This window comes from Bidens hawaiensis, unplaced genomic scaffold, assembly GCF_021521415.1.
Source record: "Bidens hawaiensis isolate Kalapana, Puna unplaced genomic scaffold, B.hawaiensis_p1.1 tig00006773_1, whole genome shotgun sequence".
NCBI classification, from domain to species: domain Eukaryota; kingdom Viridiplantae; phylum Streptophyta; class Magnoliopsida; order Asterales; family Asteraceae; genus Bidens; species Bidens hawaiensis.
This window is the reverse complement of record NW_027491462.1, coordinates 271,372-286,856: the sequence shown is the minus strand read 5'-3', so window position 1 is coordinate 286,856 and position 15,485 is coordinate 271,372. Positions and strand designations below refer to the sequence as shown.

General features: G+C 35.4%; 1 protein-coding gene across 1 annotated transcript; it reads right to left on the bottom strand.

Moving 5' to 3' along the window:
* Positions 1 to 12,175: 12,175 nt before the first annotated feature.
* On the bottom strand, positions 12,176 to 13,595 carry LOC143633500 (transcription factor MYB53-like). Its single transcript, XM_077101796.1, has 3 exons — positions 13,392 to 13,595; positions 13,035 to 13,164; positions 12,176 to 12,943 (listed from the first exon to the last, which is right to left on the bottom strand). The coding sequence occupies exons 1-3, from the start codon at positions 13,522 to 13,524 to the stop codon at positions 12,241 to 12,243; spliced, it is 966 nt and encodes a 321-aa protein (XP_076957911.1). The 5' UTR covers positions 13,525 to 13,595; the 3' UTR covers positions 12,176 to 12,240.
* Between the last annotated feature and the right edge of the window lie 1,890 nt (positions 13,596 to 15,485).

Sequence of the window (15,485 nt, the reverse complement as noted above, 5' to 3'; positions counted from 1 at the left end):
TGAACATCAGGGACCATATCATTGAGTCCATGTCCAAATTTGGTAATTTTTCGACCATCCAAGAATATTTGGCGAATTTATTACCGAATTGGGACGTTTCAAAAATAGTTAAAATGCTTGAAAAATTATGAAAATTTGTCAGAAACTCATATTTTATATATTATGATCACATGTGAAATTTTGGGTCATTTGGAATACCATAGGTATGTTTTGTGCATTTGCGTTTATTCGGATTTTCATAATCGTTTTTGGCTCGAAAATGATATTTGGCAAGATTGTTAGCTTCTGGAATTGCTACAGCCTCTTTATTCCTTTGGATAGAGGTACGGTGTGCCTACATCCCACCCTCCCCAGACCCTACTTATAGCTTTGCTGTCGGTGGGATTTCACTGGGCATGATTGATTGATATTTTGAAAATCATTTGGTATAAACGGATGATTTTCGGGCTAAATATAGCATATAAAATGATTTTTTTATAAATTTATAAATCAGTAAATAATTCCAGAAATATTTTTATAAAAATCTACATACCTTATTTAATAAATTTATAAATTTTCATGATCTAGTGATTAACGGATAATTAATTATGCTAATTTGAAGATTAAACAAATCCAATTCTAACGAAAACCGGCAAGTTCGTGATTAACGAACCTGTTGTAATATCAAAACATCAAAAACGATCAAGAAGTATATTTTTTGATTAATTATGTAAAAACAAACTTTTTGTGAGAAATCCGGGCAATTTGGATAGGCTGTGCTCGTTTTTCTCCAAAACAAACTGAATAAACAGAAACGAGTCTCGTAGCAAATCCAGACCCCTACATTGTGATCTTTCTTTATAACGTAATCATTTTATCAACCAACACGTTTACCCAAGTTTACATCCCCAAAAATGTTTTACAAACGCATAAACAAGCAACTTGGCCCAGCTAGTAAAACGGGGAAACTAAGCCAAGATCGATTTTAAATATTAGTTGAACAACATCACAATCTAAGCCTACTGACGCTTTCTGGGCGTGACATCTATACCCAGACTAGGTATACAGCCCAGTCTGTATGAAGATTATAATAATATTAAAATATTAATATTATTATAATATTTACTATAGGGACTAAGAGATAGCAATGGAAACGAACCCCGAGCTGATCTCCCACTAAATGCCTACAAAACCGTGAGTTTCATGACCCCTCTTTTCCAACTGTTTACAGACTTTTTGGGGTGAAAAACATATTTATATACGTTCTCTATCTGAAAACGGTTCAAGATATAAATTATCTGAACGTTTACATACAAAAAGTCCCTACAAACATACTAATTAACTACGTGCGAATGAATGGTGAATAGTATTCTTGAATGACTAATTAAGTGGATATGGTACGGATACCAAAACATAACGAAATTACACGTAAAGATACGTTTATATAAACACGCTGTGTACTGTTAAACATGACAAGCTGGGTGAATAACGTGGTCTGTAACGGCCATGGGGAACAGCGTGGTCTGTAATGGCCATGGGTGAACAACGCGGTCTGTAATGGCCATGGGTGAAAAACATGGTCTGTAACGGCCATGGGTGAATAACGTGGTCTGTAATGGCCATGGGGAATGACGTGGTCTATAACGACCATGGGGATAACGTGGTTTGTAACGGCCATGGGGATAACGTGGGCAGTGGAGGCCACGAGGATATTGTGGGCGGAAGGGGGGCCACAGTGTTTGGTGATACATGATAAATACTATATATGTGCATATATATATATGTGTATATATATATATGTATGTATGTATGTATGTCTATAAACATGCTATGTGAATAGGCGTAAGAAATACTGTAGTTGTAAGACCCCAAATCCCGGGAATCTTACAGTTGGTAATCACGTCCACAAATTCACAAAATTTTAAAACCAATCGATTCGTTTTATTTAAAACAAGTTCAGAGTAAATAACAGCGGAAAAGTGTAAGTATTTAAAAATCCCAAATACGGGTACAAGTGTCCAAAAATCAAATATAAATAAAATATCCGTTTTATTTGAAATCCTCGACCAAAAATGCCTTCAACCTTCCGAGTAGCATCCATCACCTCCAAGCGATAGCATCCACTTCTTAACCTGAAAGTCAATCTAACATACACACAAAGTCAGCTTGAGCTGAGTGAGTTCAGGTTTTCATAAACGACATTCATTAAACAATTTAAATTCCATGAGTATGAAATGTAGGGGAAAATCAGGAGTAAATAGTTAACTAATTTTCCTTGGTCAAAACATAAATCCATAAAATCATAAATAACTTTTCTTAATTAAATCATAAGTAAATAAAACATTAAACATCTTTTCACGTAGCACGGGCCTCCTCACCCCGGGTCTTTCCTGAGTAATATATTTGACCCAGCCGTGGTTTAACAAAATCACTAAAATCATGCAACACGAGCCTCCTCACCCCGGGTCATCCCCAAGTAATATATTTGACTCGGTCATGGTTTAACATACCCAAACACGTGATACAGGCCTCTTCACCCCGAGTCTTCCCCAAGTAATATATTTGACCCGACCACGGTTTTCAGAACGACGGGCCTCCTCACCCCGAGTCTTCCCCAAGTAATATATTTGACCCAGACGCGTCATAAACATGCAACACGGACCTCCTCACCCCGAGTCTTCCCTGAGTAATATATTTGACCCGGTCACAGTTTACCAACACATACACATTCACATACACACATATAAACATCTAATTCGAACATCCAACCAACAATATCACCACATACAATCCATAAATAATAGATAATCTAGGCATTCCATACTAAGCCTAATAGTAACCTCGAGGCTTAGAGCCCAAGTAATATGTATAACCTTAAGGGATATATGACCCTATAACGAGTCTAAAATATCCTAAGGCATAAAATATAATTTACACATGTCTTCATAAAGGCACAACCACAAACAAGATCATACAATACCGACCCAATAGTTTAAACGAATAAAATCGGTTAAAATCATAATAAGGTGTGTGTGCTAGCCCAAAACGTAAAATGGTTAAAAAAGGGCATCGTGAACTCACCTGAGACAAGCCACACAAATAACAAAGGGTTTGAGAACCTTAAAGCCAATCCATAGTTTACAAGCCTGTCAGATTGCACACAAAGATTACTAACTAAACGTACCGACTCGTTTATCCTACGAGACGTTCTAACATGATTTGATTGACCTAAAGATGTGACATTACCAAATTCAATTACATCAGCCCCCGAGGCCATGTATTTACCAAAACCACCCTTAGTTAATCCCGGGGACAAAGGGTTCCAAATTTACCCCCGAAAGTTGTTGACTTTATCGAATACCCGCGTTAACGGGTTGTTTATGCACTTAGATACCGACTCAGCCCCGTGTGGACCAAATTTAGTAACATCGCAGCCAACAAGTCCACACGACGCTACATGAGTTGAATGGGTCGGTAATTCGCAAGCACGATGCACAAATTACCAATAAACGCGAATTTGCGCTGTACCGACCCGTTCAAGTAACCGACAACCAATTCACCCCAAATACTCAAAAAAATTAGTTTCTCACAGCCAACATATCATGCCGAGTCTACAACATTCGAATTGGTTGTCAATTCTCTCAAACAACGCGTTAAACACAACAACTCACAAACTAGTCAACCGAATCCTAGTTTTCAAACTATTAACAATTGGCCGACCTAACCAATTCCAATGACCATGAAATTTTAGTATGTTGTAAGTGACATACCTAGGAAGTTTGTATGGTTTTGAATAAGCATTTTATTGGTTTTGAATGTCAGCTTTAAATTCGAATACTCGATTGTCTTTTCTTTTAGAAATATTGAATATGAGCATTTTTGTGTATTGATAAGATCTGTATACTAATATTTTATTTAGAACAGAGGGAATTAAATACCCTTTCTCGTTTTACAAAACTTCTCATTTTTGAACGAGTTACAACTTAATATACAAAAGTTGCTATTCTATTTGACATTCTTTTGATATAATCTTATTTATTCTTTTCTTGGTTGTTTATCAGATATCTTTGATTTTCTTCTGACATTAGTGTTAGTATTTATTAGCTTTTCTTTTCGGGCAATTTGTTTTGAAGTGACTTATTTCTTCACATATGAAACATACTCCTGATTTCTTCCTGCATTCTTGCATTGTGTGTCCTTCTCTATTGCAGTATGCACACTTATCTGTGCCTTCACGTCGACATTTCCCAGAATTTTTTCTTCCATAAGTTTTACATGTGGATTTTGAAACATTTTCTTCTTTTTTCTATCTTCTCGAAATCTTTTGATTTCTTGATTTCTTTTTTCTTCTTTCTTTTCTTCCTCTTGATTTCTTATCTTACTATTAATCAAGTATACGACTACTTCCATGGCCGACTCAATTGTTTGTGGCATATTAGCTCTTACCAAGTCTCTTATTTCCCATGGTAACCCATATATATAACGAGTTATCTTATTATGTTCTAGAGTAACCAAATGTGGAACTAGTCGGCAGTATTCAAAGAATTTAGTATTATATTCCCTAAGATTTGTTCCAACAACCTTGTGATTCCATAACTGAGTTTGAATCCGATCCATCCCATGAAGTGGACATTATTTCTTTGTAACGAGATCTTTAAATTCTTCCCAGCTTAGATTGTACATCGTTTCTCGTCCCTTATTTCAAATTAGAGTATTCCACCATTCAAGAGCTTTTCCCTTGAACATTTGAGAAGAATATTGGATAGCTTCTTCGTTTGTACATTTGCTAATGTAGACAATTGCTTCTTGTTCTTCTAGCCATCTTAAAGCGGCTATAGCATCCTTGTCTCCATAAAATTCCTTAGGTTTGTAAGCTTGGAAAATTTTAAGGTTGCATCCTCCTTGATGCTTCAACTTCTTTCGAGGTTTCTCTTTTAAATTTTTGTCAGATGCAGAGCTATCATAAGCTTCTTCTTTTCTTGAATGAGCAGATTTACTTTGACTTTTCTTATCAGATTTTGGTTGACTTTGATTGACAGAATTGTCCTTGATAGCTTCTTGTATCATTTTCTGGATTTCATCTTTATATTGAGCGGGAAGTTCCTTGTTTTCATTGTTAACATTCTCTCCTCTTCCAACTTTATTGGAAGGATTGTTCTGCGAGTGTGCACTTTCTTCTCTTGACATACTACAATAAAATTTTAAAGATAAGTTCATTATTCGGGGAATTCAAAACATTATCTTTTATTTATTATATTGTAGTTTACAAAGTGCACATCATTTATTATAACTACACTTGTTACAACTATTGTGATTCTTATTATCTATTTTTTCCAGCGAACAATTAATTTCTTGATTTTTCTGTCCTTTTTGGTATTCCCAGTTGTTTCCTTTTCTTTTCCTTTTTCTTTCTCTTTTTCTTCTTCCATTTTTATTTCGTTGAGCATTGATTTGGCTATTCTTGTAACATTAACTTTAAAACATGTTGGATCATCTCTAATGTACATTCCTTCATAATCTGTGCTCCAGTGTTCATTTTGAGGATGGACAAAGTAAGGATCTTGATTCATTGGGTAATTGAAATATTCCTGCCCCTGGTGATTTTCTTCCGGATCAGTCATTATTCATTTTCCATTTGACTTTATTGATTTTTGGGATCTACTTGATCCACCTGATCCTGTTCCCTGAACATCTTGTCTTCGAATGATATAGGCTAATGGGATGTTGGAATCGAAGGAATCTGAATTCTCTTCCATTGAGGTCTGATATGAGTCTTTACTACTAGATATAGGGATTAGAAGTAAGGCTGTCCCTATACACCCTTTTCCTTTACCTAACGGAGGTTGAAATGATCCTTGGCTGGATTGACGGTCAGACAACTGTATGATGTTAGATTGGGAATAGGATTGCGTTCCTATCTTATTTGTAACAGTTTATAATTCAGTGATTGTATTCGATACTTTCAGTTAAGTACTTATTTTAAATCAATACCCGTGTAGGATTAAATCCAATCCGTATCATGTTTAATTATTCAATGATTATATTAGTTGATATTCTTGATTGAATACCAATGTTTTCAGTATAACCTTATTTTGATCAAAGCCTAGGTATAAAGTGTACCTAATTCGCTAAGACCAATGGCTCTGATACCAACCTGTCACACCCCGATTTAGGGCCTAGGTGCGACACCCATTAGTTGGTATCTGTTTTGAAAATATATCAGAGTTGCGGGTTTGTTTTAGCGGAAGTCTTTAAAATATAATATTCATTTATAAAATGTCGGGTTAGAATACCCGTTGAATATTGTATAATAAAATATCAGCGGAAGTCTTTTCAGATAAAATATTATTATATTGAAAACTCGGGAGTTGGAATATCCGTTTTGATATTTCGAATACTTGTCATTTCAAAATATAATTTTTTTTAATATTTTAAATAAAATATCCGAGCCATCAGATCACCTCTAATGACTATGTCTCCAATCTTCTATCGGTCTTGCTTGTCAGTTCTATTCTTTACAGTTTCCTTGAAATGTGGGGGAAAAATAAGTCAGCACACAGCAGGTGAATGACGCTGACTCAGTAATACCATTGTGAAAGCAACAACAATACCTTTGTGACAATACTCATTAGGCACCCAACTCAATTGGGTTAAAATTACCCTAAGTACATGTACAATTAATCATATACACAATATCATTTCTCTGAACAGTCTGTAGACTTCCAGAGGCGTGTTTGATGATATGCATGGCCTCGGGGAACTCCGAGTCACCATGTATGAATGGATCCAGACACATGTATACTCTTAATCTGAGTATGCCCGTTTCTTATTATTGTAACATAAAGTTTTAAGGATTCGTAAATCCTATGCAAACAGTTCAGACTCTAAAAGAGTTGTAAAAGTTTAGGGCATATTCATCTTTTATGATTGTAATCAGTTTCTGACACTGATTCTTGTTTATTGATCGGTTTCTGCTACTGACCCCTGTGTGTAAATCAGTTTCTGTTACTGATTCCTGTTTCTGTTTTCAGCTTTCTGATTGATTGATTGGCTGTTATCTCGAACCTATAGTACGAGATTAACATTTGTATAAATATCTAGATCAATGATCTAGCTTCAGACCCCGTAGTTTGTTTTGTATAGCTTTAACCTTGACAAATCGTTTGTTTGTATAAAACATGTGGACCTTTAGTCCCTTTGTTTATTTATTAATTATATATCAGGTTTCTTCTTTAAGAAGAAACATTACTTTAACTATAACCCGTGTGAATGAATAGTATATTTCTTAATCATTAAGAAAAACTATTTTAACTATACCCTCTGCATGTAAATGATTACGTTTCTTAATCATGAAGAAACAATAATTAATTATAACATTTGCTTATGAAAAGTTATATTATACTTAACAGTAATCAAGGTTCGGGTTATACCCCCGACTATGGTCTAAGCTATAATAATAATAAAATAATAACTTAATCAGGACCCCTACCATACTCGGGTATTTGTAGTTGGTTATCTATGATTGATCGATCCACACTTCTACTCTATATCACGTACTACACCTTAAACCGTCGGAGCTTCGGAGCTTGGCATGTTCCACGAGGCGTGGCATGATTCCTGAGACTAAGTGTGAAAATGTGTGTTTGAGGTGTGAGTTGGGAAGTTGATGAGGGGGTAAAAGAATGCGTTTTTAATGTCTAATATCATGTGTTTTAGCTATTTATATATATCAAACACGAGTAGTTTGAGATATTTTATGATTGCATGTGTGTTGGAGCTTAATGGAGCTAAATGGAAGCTATTGGGATGAAAATTGAAAGATAAAACGAAGATGAACGAGACCAGTAGTCAAGATATGGAGAAAAAATGAAGAAGGCCATACAGGCCGCAAATTGTGCCATCAGGGCCGCAATTTGTGGTCCTGTCTAATGAGGAGGGCCGCATGCAGGGGTGCAGATCAGGCAATTTTGGTAAAGGAGGCGGCAAGTTGCGACCCTCTGAGCACAAATTGCGGCCTGTTTCGTAAAAAGATGTGGATTTTAGGTTTTTGCCTCCATATATAAATATAACTTTAGGGTTACGAGGAGGGAACTTCTCCCAGCCGGTTTTGGGTATTAGGAAGCCATTTTCCACCATCCTAACACCTACCAATCACCACAATCATCCATGCTTTCATCCTTCCACACCATAATCAAACTATTCAAGATGAAGATGCAAGGCTAAAGCCTCTGTGACCATCTCCGGGAGTAGGGTTGTGTTTGTAAGCAAGACCTTTTGCATTTTGAATCTTTTCATTTGAACTATAGTTGATTAGTCATTCGGTTGATTAATCTTTTGCGTTTGTTTGTGCATTCAACAGTTTTTTCGTAATTGAATGTTTTGTGTTTTTATCAGTTAATTGATTTGTGGTCTCAACTTTTAGGATTAGGTTCTTAGAGTCATTGACCCGTTTATCTCTAGCCACTAAATCATTTACATTTAGTTCTGACGATCAGCGAGGTCAAATATATAGTCTTTTGATTATAGGTGTAAGCAAACGATCACCCCCTATTTATAGCTGAAATTGGGATCCATTGCGTAGCGAGATGGTCCCCTCACTTAGGGCATCACGTAGCGCGATGTCAGGGAATGACGCGCAGCATTCTGACTCAGTCCTAGCGTCTGCCACGTGTCTCCCCATTGTGACACGTGTTGCTGCGTCATCATAGACCATCGCGTAGCGCGATGGTCCTATGTTTGGTCTCATCGCGTAGCGCGATGGATTCCAGAATTCAGATTTTTATTTTTAGTCCCTCGCCTCTAATAACTTGCCACTTCTTGATCATACTTCCATTTTCGAAAAATACTAAAGCGGCCCTTGGCGATGCGAGCGTGCGAAGTGCAAAGTGCGCCATCAAAATGCCACATTACGCCCTTGTCCGAGTCTGAGTCCGAGTCCGTGCGCATGCGCGCGGGTGCTTCGCACGCTCCGCTAGGACCATGGAGAGTAGTTAGTCACATTAAAACATTTCTATGGAAACTTGCTTCCTTATAAAGAGCTTCCATTTCTTTTATTGTTTCCATGTGGGATGAAAGTATCTTATTTCCTTAACATGAGATATTTTATTTTTCTTATCTCATTTTTCCATCACTTGTCTTTAAGATTATTTTAATCCTTCAACTTTCAAAGTTGACAACTTTAGTCCAAAATAAATATAGGTTTTTCCTAGATGTTACACTTTAGCTCAGATCTGGATCCGGATTTGAAGAGGGAGTGTTTGTGTGTGTTTTTGAGTGTATGGAGGCAAAGACGATGAAAATGAGGGTTTTAGGGTTTAGGCAAGGTTTTAGGGGTTTATATAGTATAAGCCTATATATGGACCTTAAGGCCTATAACCATCCCCTTAATTCATCTTTATTTCCAAGCCCACAACTCAACTAATCATTATTTACTTAACTAAATAATAACACGTCATTTAAATAAATAACATTCTTTTATTTATTATAAGAAAAGTAGGATGCTATAATAATAATTATTATTATCAATATCATTATTATAATTAATTTTTTTTTTGAATATTTATTGTTAGTATAATTATTCTTACATATTTTGTTATTATAATAATCCACTATTGATAACCCGCTATATGAAATATTTGGTTTCATGTTTTTGCCACCTCATAGCTTTTCGATAATATGGACTGGCCACTTAAAAAGGTCGCTAAAGCGCCAACTAATGTGTTATTAAGCAACTTATCTAAAATCATTTACGCAAAAGTGAGTCCCCTAAAACCATTTTTTTCCCTTACTACAAAAACCCCTATTCTAGCAAACAGATTCTCTCGGTTGGCACAACTTTTGCATGGGTTGTTTTCTGGTTATAAAATTTGCCTTTCGAATAAAAAGGAGTGTCAGAAATTGCTAGACGTATCCAATGACATTCAAACTATTAGATGATGATAACAATAAATAAACTATAATAACTAATATATAACCCTTATATATATCCGCAAAAAGTTTACAATTATGGTCGTTTTTCCTTCTTGATTGGTGCTCATTATATCTACTTCAAGATATTATCCATCTTGTTGATCTTACTCTTTTTCACGTTACAAACCTGGCTTGTGGATCATTTAATTTCCGTGGCGTTTTTAACTAAACCAATGTCTCTTTCACTTTAATGACTATATTCTATATTCAGGAGGTGAGTTCTCTTTTCAAGATTTCAAGATTCGACTTGTTTCGTAAAATTTTCCTGTGAAACTATAATTGGAACATCCTCTTTTTGCATACTAATCTGTTCAAAATTCGAAAATGGAAACAAGAAGTAAGTCATGTGTTGTTTTTAGCTGAGTTTAGTTCTTTAGGTTGCCTGCGATAAGCCTGTCAAATACATCGCATTTCACTCAGGTGAGTCCATTATTGAATTCCAATATTAATAAGATTATTCAAATTAAATTGGCTTCTTTAAACAAGTTTTTATTTATTATTTTTTATGAGTATACTATTAATGGCAATTTTAATTTGATTTAATGTTCTTCAAGTGACACACTTTGTCATACAATCATACCCTTATCCAAGTGAGCCCCATTCTTTGAATTTTAAAGTCAGACCATAATCTGGATGGGCCAATTACAATTTTGTACCCTTCATTATTTCTATAAAAAGTTGCTTTTCCAAAAAATAACACAAGAAATTTTCCCACAGGGTCGTAAATTTTCTCATAAGCATCAGTCGGGATTTTTACACTATAATAGTACTAAACAAAATTTTCACAGGGGACGGCTGACAACCGAACCGCAAGGGTAGGCCCGCCCCTAATATTATGATGATAACAATACATGAGGGTATGAAAGTTTTTGATCTAGCCATTGACAACACCCATAGTAGTTAACTACTCGATATCCAAGTTTAGCTAGTAGAAAGATTTGATTTTTATGTAGTGTCTTAAAAGTATGGCATTAAACACCAAATTTAAAGCAATTAATATTATTAGCTGGGCTGGCTTCTTACTTTAAGAACAGTTGAGGAATAATGAAGGGGAGACTTTCCTTACATTGGCTATTATATTTTCAACAACTCATTGCAAAAGTTTGGGTTCTTGTAGGGCTATTTTCTGGTGAACTAATTAAGGCAAGGGAGAAAGTTGGTTTGGTTGGGGTTTTTGCCATTTTAGCCTTCGCTTTTCCCACGTGTTTAGCTTGCCATTATCTTTCTTCATGTCTAGACGTCGATCTTTCATGTGCATTATGTTTTAACCTTTGTATTCATGGTTGACCCCGCTCTAACAAGACGTACGCTTTAGCTTTAACCCGTCTTTCCCTTGCATTTTGTCATGGATAAACGACGGTATATCCTGTGTGCATCTACTTATCCTTTGTTATTATCCACTATTTTCCCAAATCACGTGCATCATTTTTTTTTAATTTGGTTATAATGGATCATTTTATGAACTCAAGGCCCGGTACACACATCTATCGTCCAAGACATGATTTTAAGGGTACCTATAGAGGTTTTTTGCCACTTAATTTAGGTTGCATAAGATAATTTGCGATTAAAATAACATTCACAAGTGCTAATTAGTTTTCTAGTATCGGATGTTTTCTCTTTTGGTCTTCAAGGAGATGTGAAAGTGGTGAATTTGAGTCAAGTTATGACTTATTGTTAGTAAGCATATTATTATAAACTTTTCACACACTAGGAAACTTGGCCTCACAACCATCTTAAGTGTGAGTGCTGAAAGTTTGGACCCACCTACACTTTCAAAGCCTGTTTTCCAAAATCTGACTTTATGTATAAACCTTTTTACCATAAAGCTAACTTTAAACGATATGCATACGATCAATATTTTGACAAGCATATACGTAGAGTACACGGGAATGAGTGGGATCTCTAGACGATTGTGTGAAATTACTTTTACAACACGAATGATACCAGCCATCATCACTGAGGTGAAAAGGCATTAAAATCCTCAATTTTTAAGTCACTTCCATCAAAAAGAAATAAAAATCAGAAGTGTTAAAACCACGAGGTTGACAATTTCATTTATGGTTTATTAGGCCAAACTGTGCACAAAATGTGTATACCCAACCTTTTGAATAATCCAAGCAACAAAACTTTACAAAGCCTTTAATCATACATCTCTATATAGAAAACAAAAACAAAAAAATAGTGTACCTTGGAGCAAACCAAATAGTATTAAACTAGTTGTGTACCATCCATCAACCTTTGTATTTGTTGATAAGACAAAGTAAATAATAGATTGAAAATTTACATGATGAATCATATTATGGCCTGATGGAAGGCATCAGGGTATTCACTTGGTAGTGACCCCATTGGGTAGATATTGAAATCTGATTCATTATTGACTTGTACATCATGCATATGATGTTGCCAGTGACCTACACACTTTTGTTCAGATTTGACATTAACCTCATTGAGTTGAAACACATCCCCTTCAAATGCCATGGGTTGAAACCCTGCGGAAATACTTGTGTTCATGTTTGAACTATTGGTGGTACTTGAACTATTGGTGCCTTCATTGATCATGAATGAATTATCAGAAATCTCAGCACTTTGATGATCCAAACTTGCTAAATTTGGTAATGAGGTTTCATAGTTTGTTTGGTAATACTGAGCTAATAGATTTGAGTTGTAGCTCAATAGATTGAAACCCGATTGAAGTCCAACCAAGAACAATGGATCGCGTATAGAACGGCTCTCCATTAACGATGGTGATGATGATAACATTAGTCCACCATTGTTGATATTGAAAGAATTCTCTAATTCAACTTTCACTTGCATTGATGATGAAGAACTAGCTAACTCAATCCTTTTGTCTTTAACATATACGTTACTTGTAATCGGTGTGTGGGTGTTCGGATCAATCCCTTGTTTCATTAGTTTCTTCTTCAAGCACGAGTTCCAGTAGTTCTTGATCTCGTTATCTGTTCTTCCAGGCAACTGAGCAGCAATTTGAGCCCATCTGGATATAATACCAAATTTAGAAAAAAATCAACAAAAATGTACACACTAATTTCGTTTAATTGAATGTTTCTTAAGTGGAATTTTGTTACCTGTTGCCAAGAACTTGATGAAGATCAAGTATAATATTTTCTTCTTGTTGTGAAAACGTTCCTCTTTTAAGGTCAGGCCTCAAGTAATTTATCCAACGAAGCCTGCAACTCTTACCGCATCTTTGCAATCCTGCTTTTTGTATGAGACCAATATAAGTCATAAATTTTCAAACTTTCCCTAGGTAAACATCTTGGATGACCGTTCAAAAAAAATATATTATATGTATATACTAAAAGAACAGCAGAAACCTGAAATTTGCATTACAGGAGAGAGAGAGCAGAATGATGTGTGTGTGTGTGTGTATATATATATATATATATATATATATAGAGAGAGAGAGAGAGAGAGAGAGAGACCAGCATGTTTAGGAACAGAACTCCAGCAACCAACACCAAATCTTGTAATGTATTTTAGAAGTTTTTCATCTTCTTCAGGAGACCATAAACCTTTATTAAGCTTTTGCTTCACAGAAGATGAATGGCGACCCATGAGAGTGTGTGTTAAGAGGAGAAGCTGCTTGCTGTTGTTATCACTACAAATATATAAACAAGCAAAGGAGGCAAGGGGATATATATGGGAAATGTAGTCCTTTTAAAAAAATATATTTGGTTTGTAAAGGTTGTGTCTTTTTTTGAAGTGACAAATCAATAATAAATTTAAAAAAGATAAACAAAATAATATTTTTTTCTAGAATTATTTTATGACAAATTAAGAAAACAAAGATAAAGAAAATCATACTTAGAATTGAAGTTAAAGAAGAAAGAAAGAAAGAAAGAAAAAAGAATCAAGTAGGATTGAAGCAAAAATTTAAGCTTTTGCGTTCGATTGGATTAGATTCAAGATATCTGTCTCTCTAATTTTAAATATTTTTCCATAAAAATCCAAATTAGTGAAGACAATTATCTCTTAATTATTGATGCTCATCTACAATTTATCAAAACTTAAATACGTAAAACCAGGTATTTCAGGATATTTTAAGGAGACGGTATATTAGGTTTAAGTTATTCTACAAATGGAGACAAAAATAAAAATAGTGAAAAGTATTTGTAAAAACCTAAACTCCATAAAAAATCATAACTCAAAATTTAATAAAAAAAAACAAGACAAAATAGTAAAAGACGTCCTTTATGTTTACACGCTTTTTTAATGGTCGTCATTTAGCAAACTTAATGGTAGAAGGCATCCTTTACGTTTAAAAACTTTATCACATTATGTCCTTTGACTCTAACCTAGTTAACTTTCTTGTTAAATCTGGTCGTGTGCAAGGCACATGAGGGTAATTTTGTAAATTAACATATTTAGTTAATATTAAAAATGAAAACATAAATATATTAAAAATAAATACTCTCTCTCTCTCTCCTGCATTTCAATGAACCACACATCTCTCTCTCTCTCTCTCTCTCTTGTTTCTCTTTCCCTACACCACCAGACAAATCACCCACCACACCGTCGGATCACCACCATCCCACCACCAGACAACAAATGTCCTATTTATCAAGCCCTAACACTAAAATCCCTAAATCCAATTAACACCTTCATCAAAATTAAACAAACAATCAATCACTTCCACAAGCACTTAACATGATAATGAGTTCAATTCACCCAATTCCGAACCTGGCGAAACCCTAACCTTCAACGAAGTGTGGTCCGTCGAAGGGGTGCTCTGGCGGCCGAACCACGACGGCGCAAACATCTAGCAACGGCAAAAACCATAAAATTCGAATACTCAGAGGTGGTGGTCGGACATTTTTCTTGTGGTGCGCTCGACGACATAGGGTTCCGACCTAGACCTTCGGCCCTCAGATCAGGAGTTCAAGTGATGAATCCATAGACGACAGGTAAGTTATACGCGAGATTGGTTTTCCGGCGAAACTATGATTTTTTCCAATGAAAATTGGCGATGGAGATGAAAATTGAGGTAGGGAAACAGTCCAAGCAATGGTGGTTTATTAAACTCTGATTGAGGTGGTGGGAGCACGGTGGTGATGGTGGTTCCAGATTGTGGTGGTGGTGGGAGCACAGTGGTGATGGCGGTTTTATGTGGCTGTGGTGGTGGTGGCCAAACAATGGTGGAAGATGGACAACTGGGTTTGGTGGTGATGGGTTGGATGGTGATGATGAAGATAATGGGGAGGGTATGGTGATGATGAAGATAACCTATTTTATATATATTTTATTTTATTGAAAAACAAAAGTATTTCTTTAAAAGGTTAAACCTTTAGTCTAATTATACAAACAGTCCTTAAAGGGTAAAATGACCACACTGCCCTCATGTGCAAGGCACATGACCAGATTTAACAAAAAAGATTAACTGGGTTAGTGACAAAGGACGAAACATGAAAGGGATTTAAAACATGAAATACGTCTTTTGCCATTTCTTTTGTTAAAGAACGTCTATTGAAAAAACATTTTAACATAAATGACGTCTTTTGCTATTTTATCAAAGAACA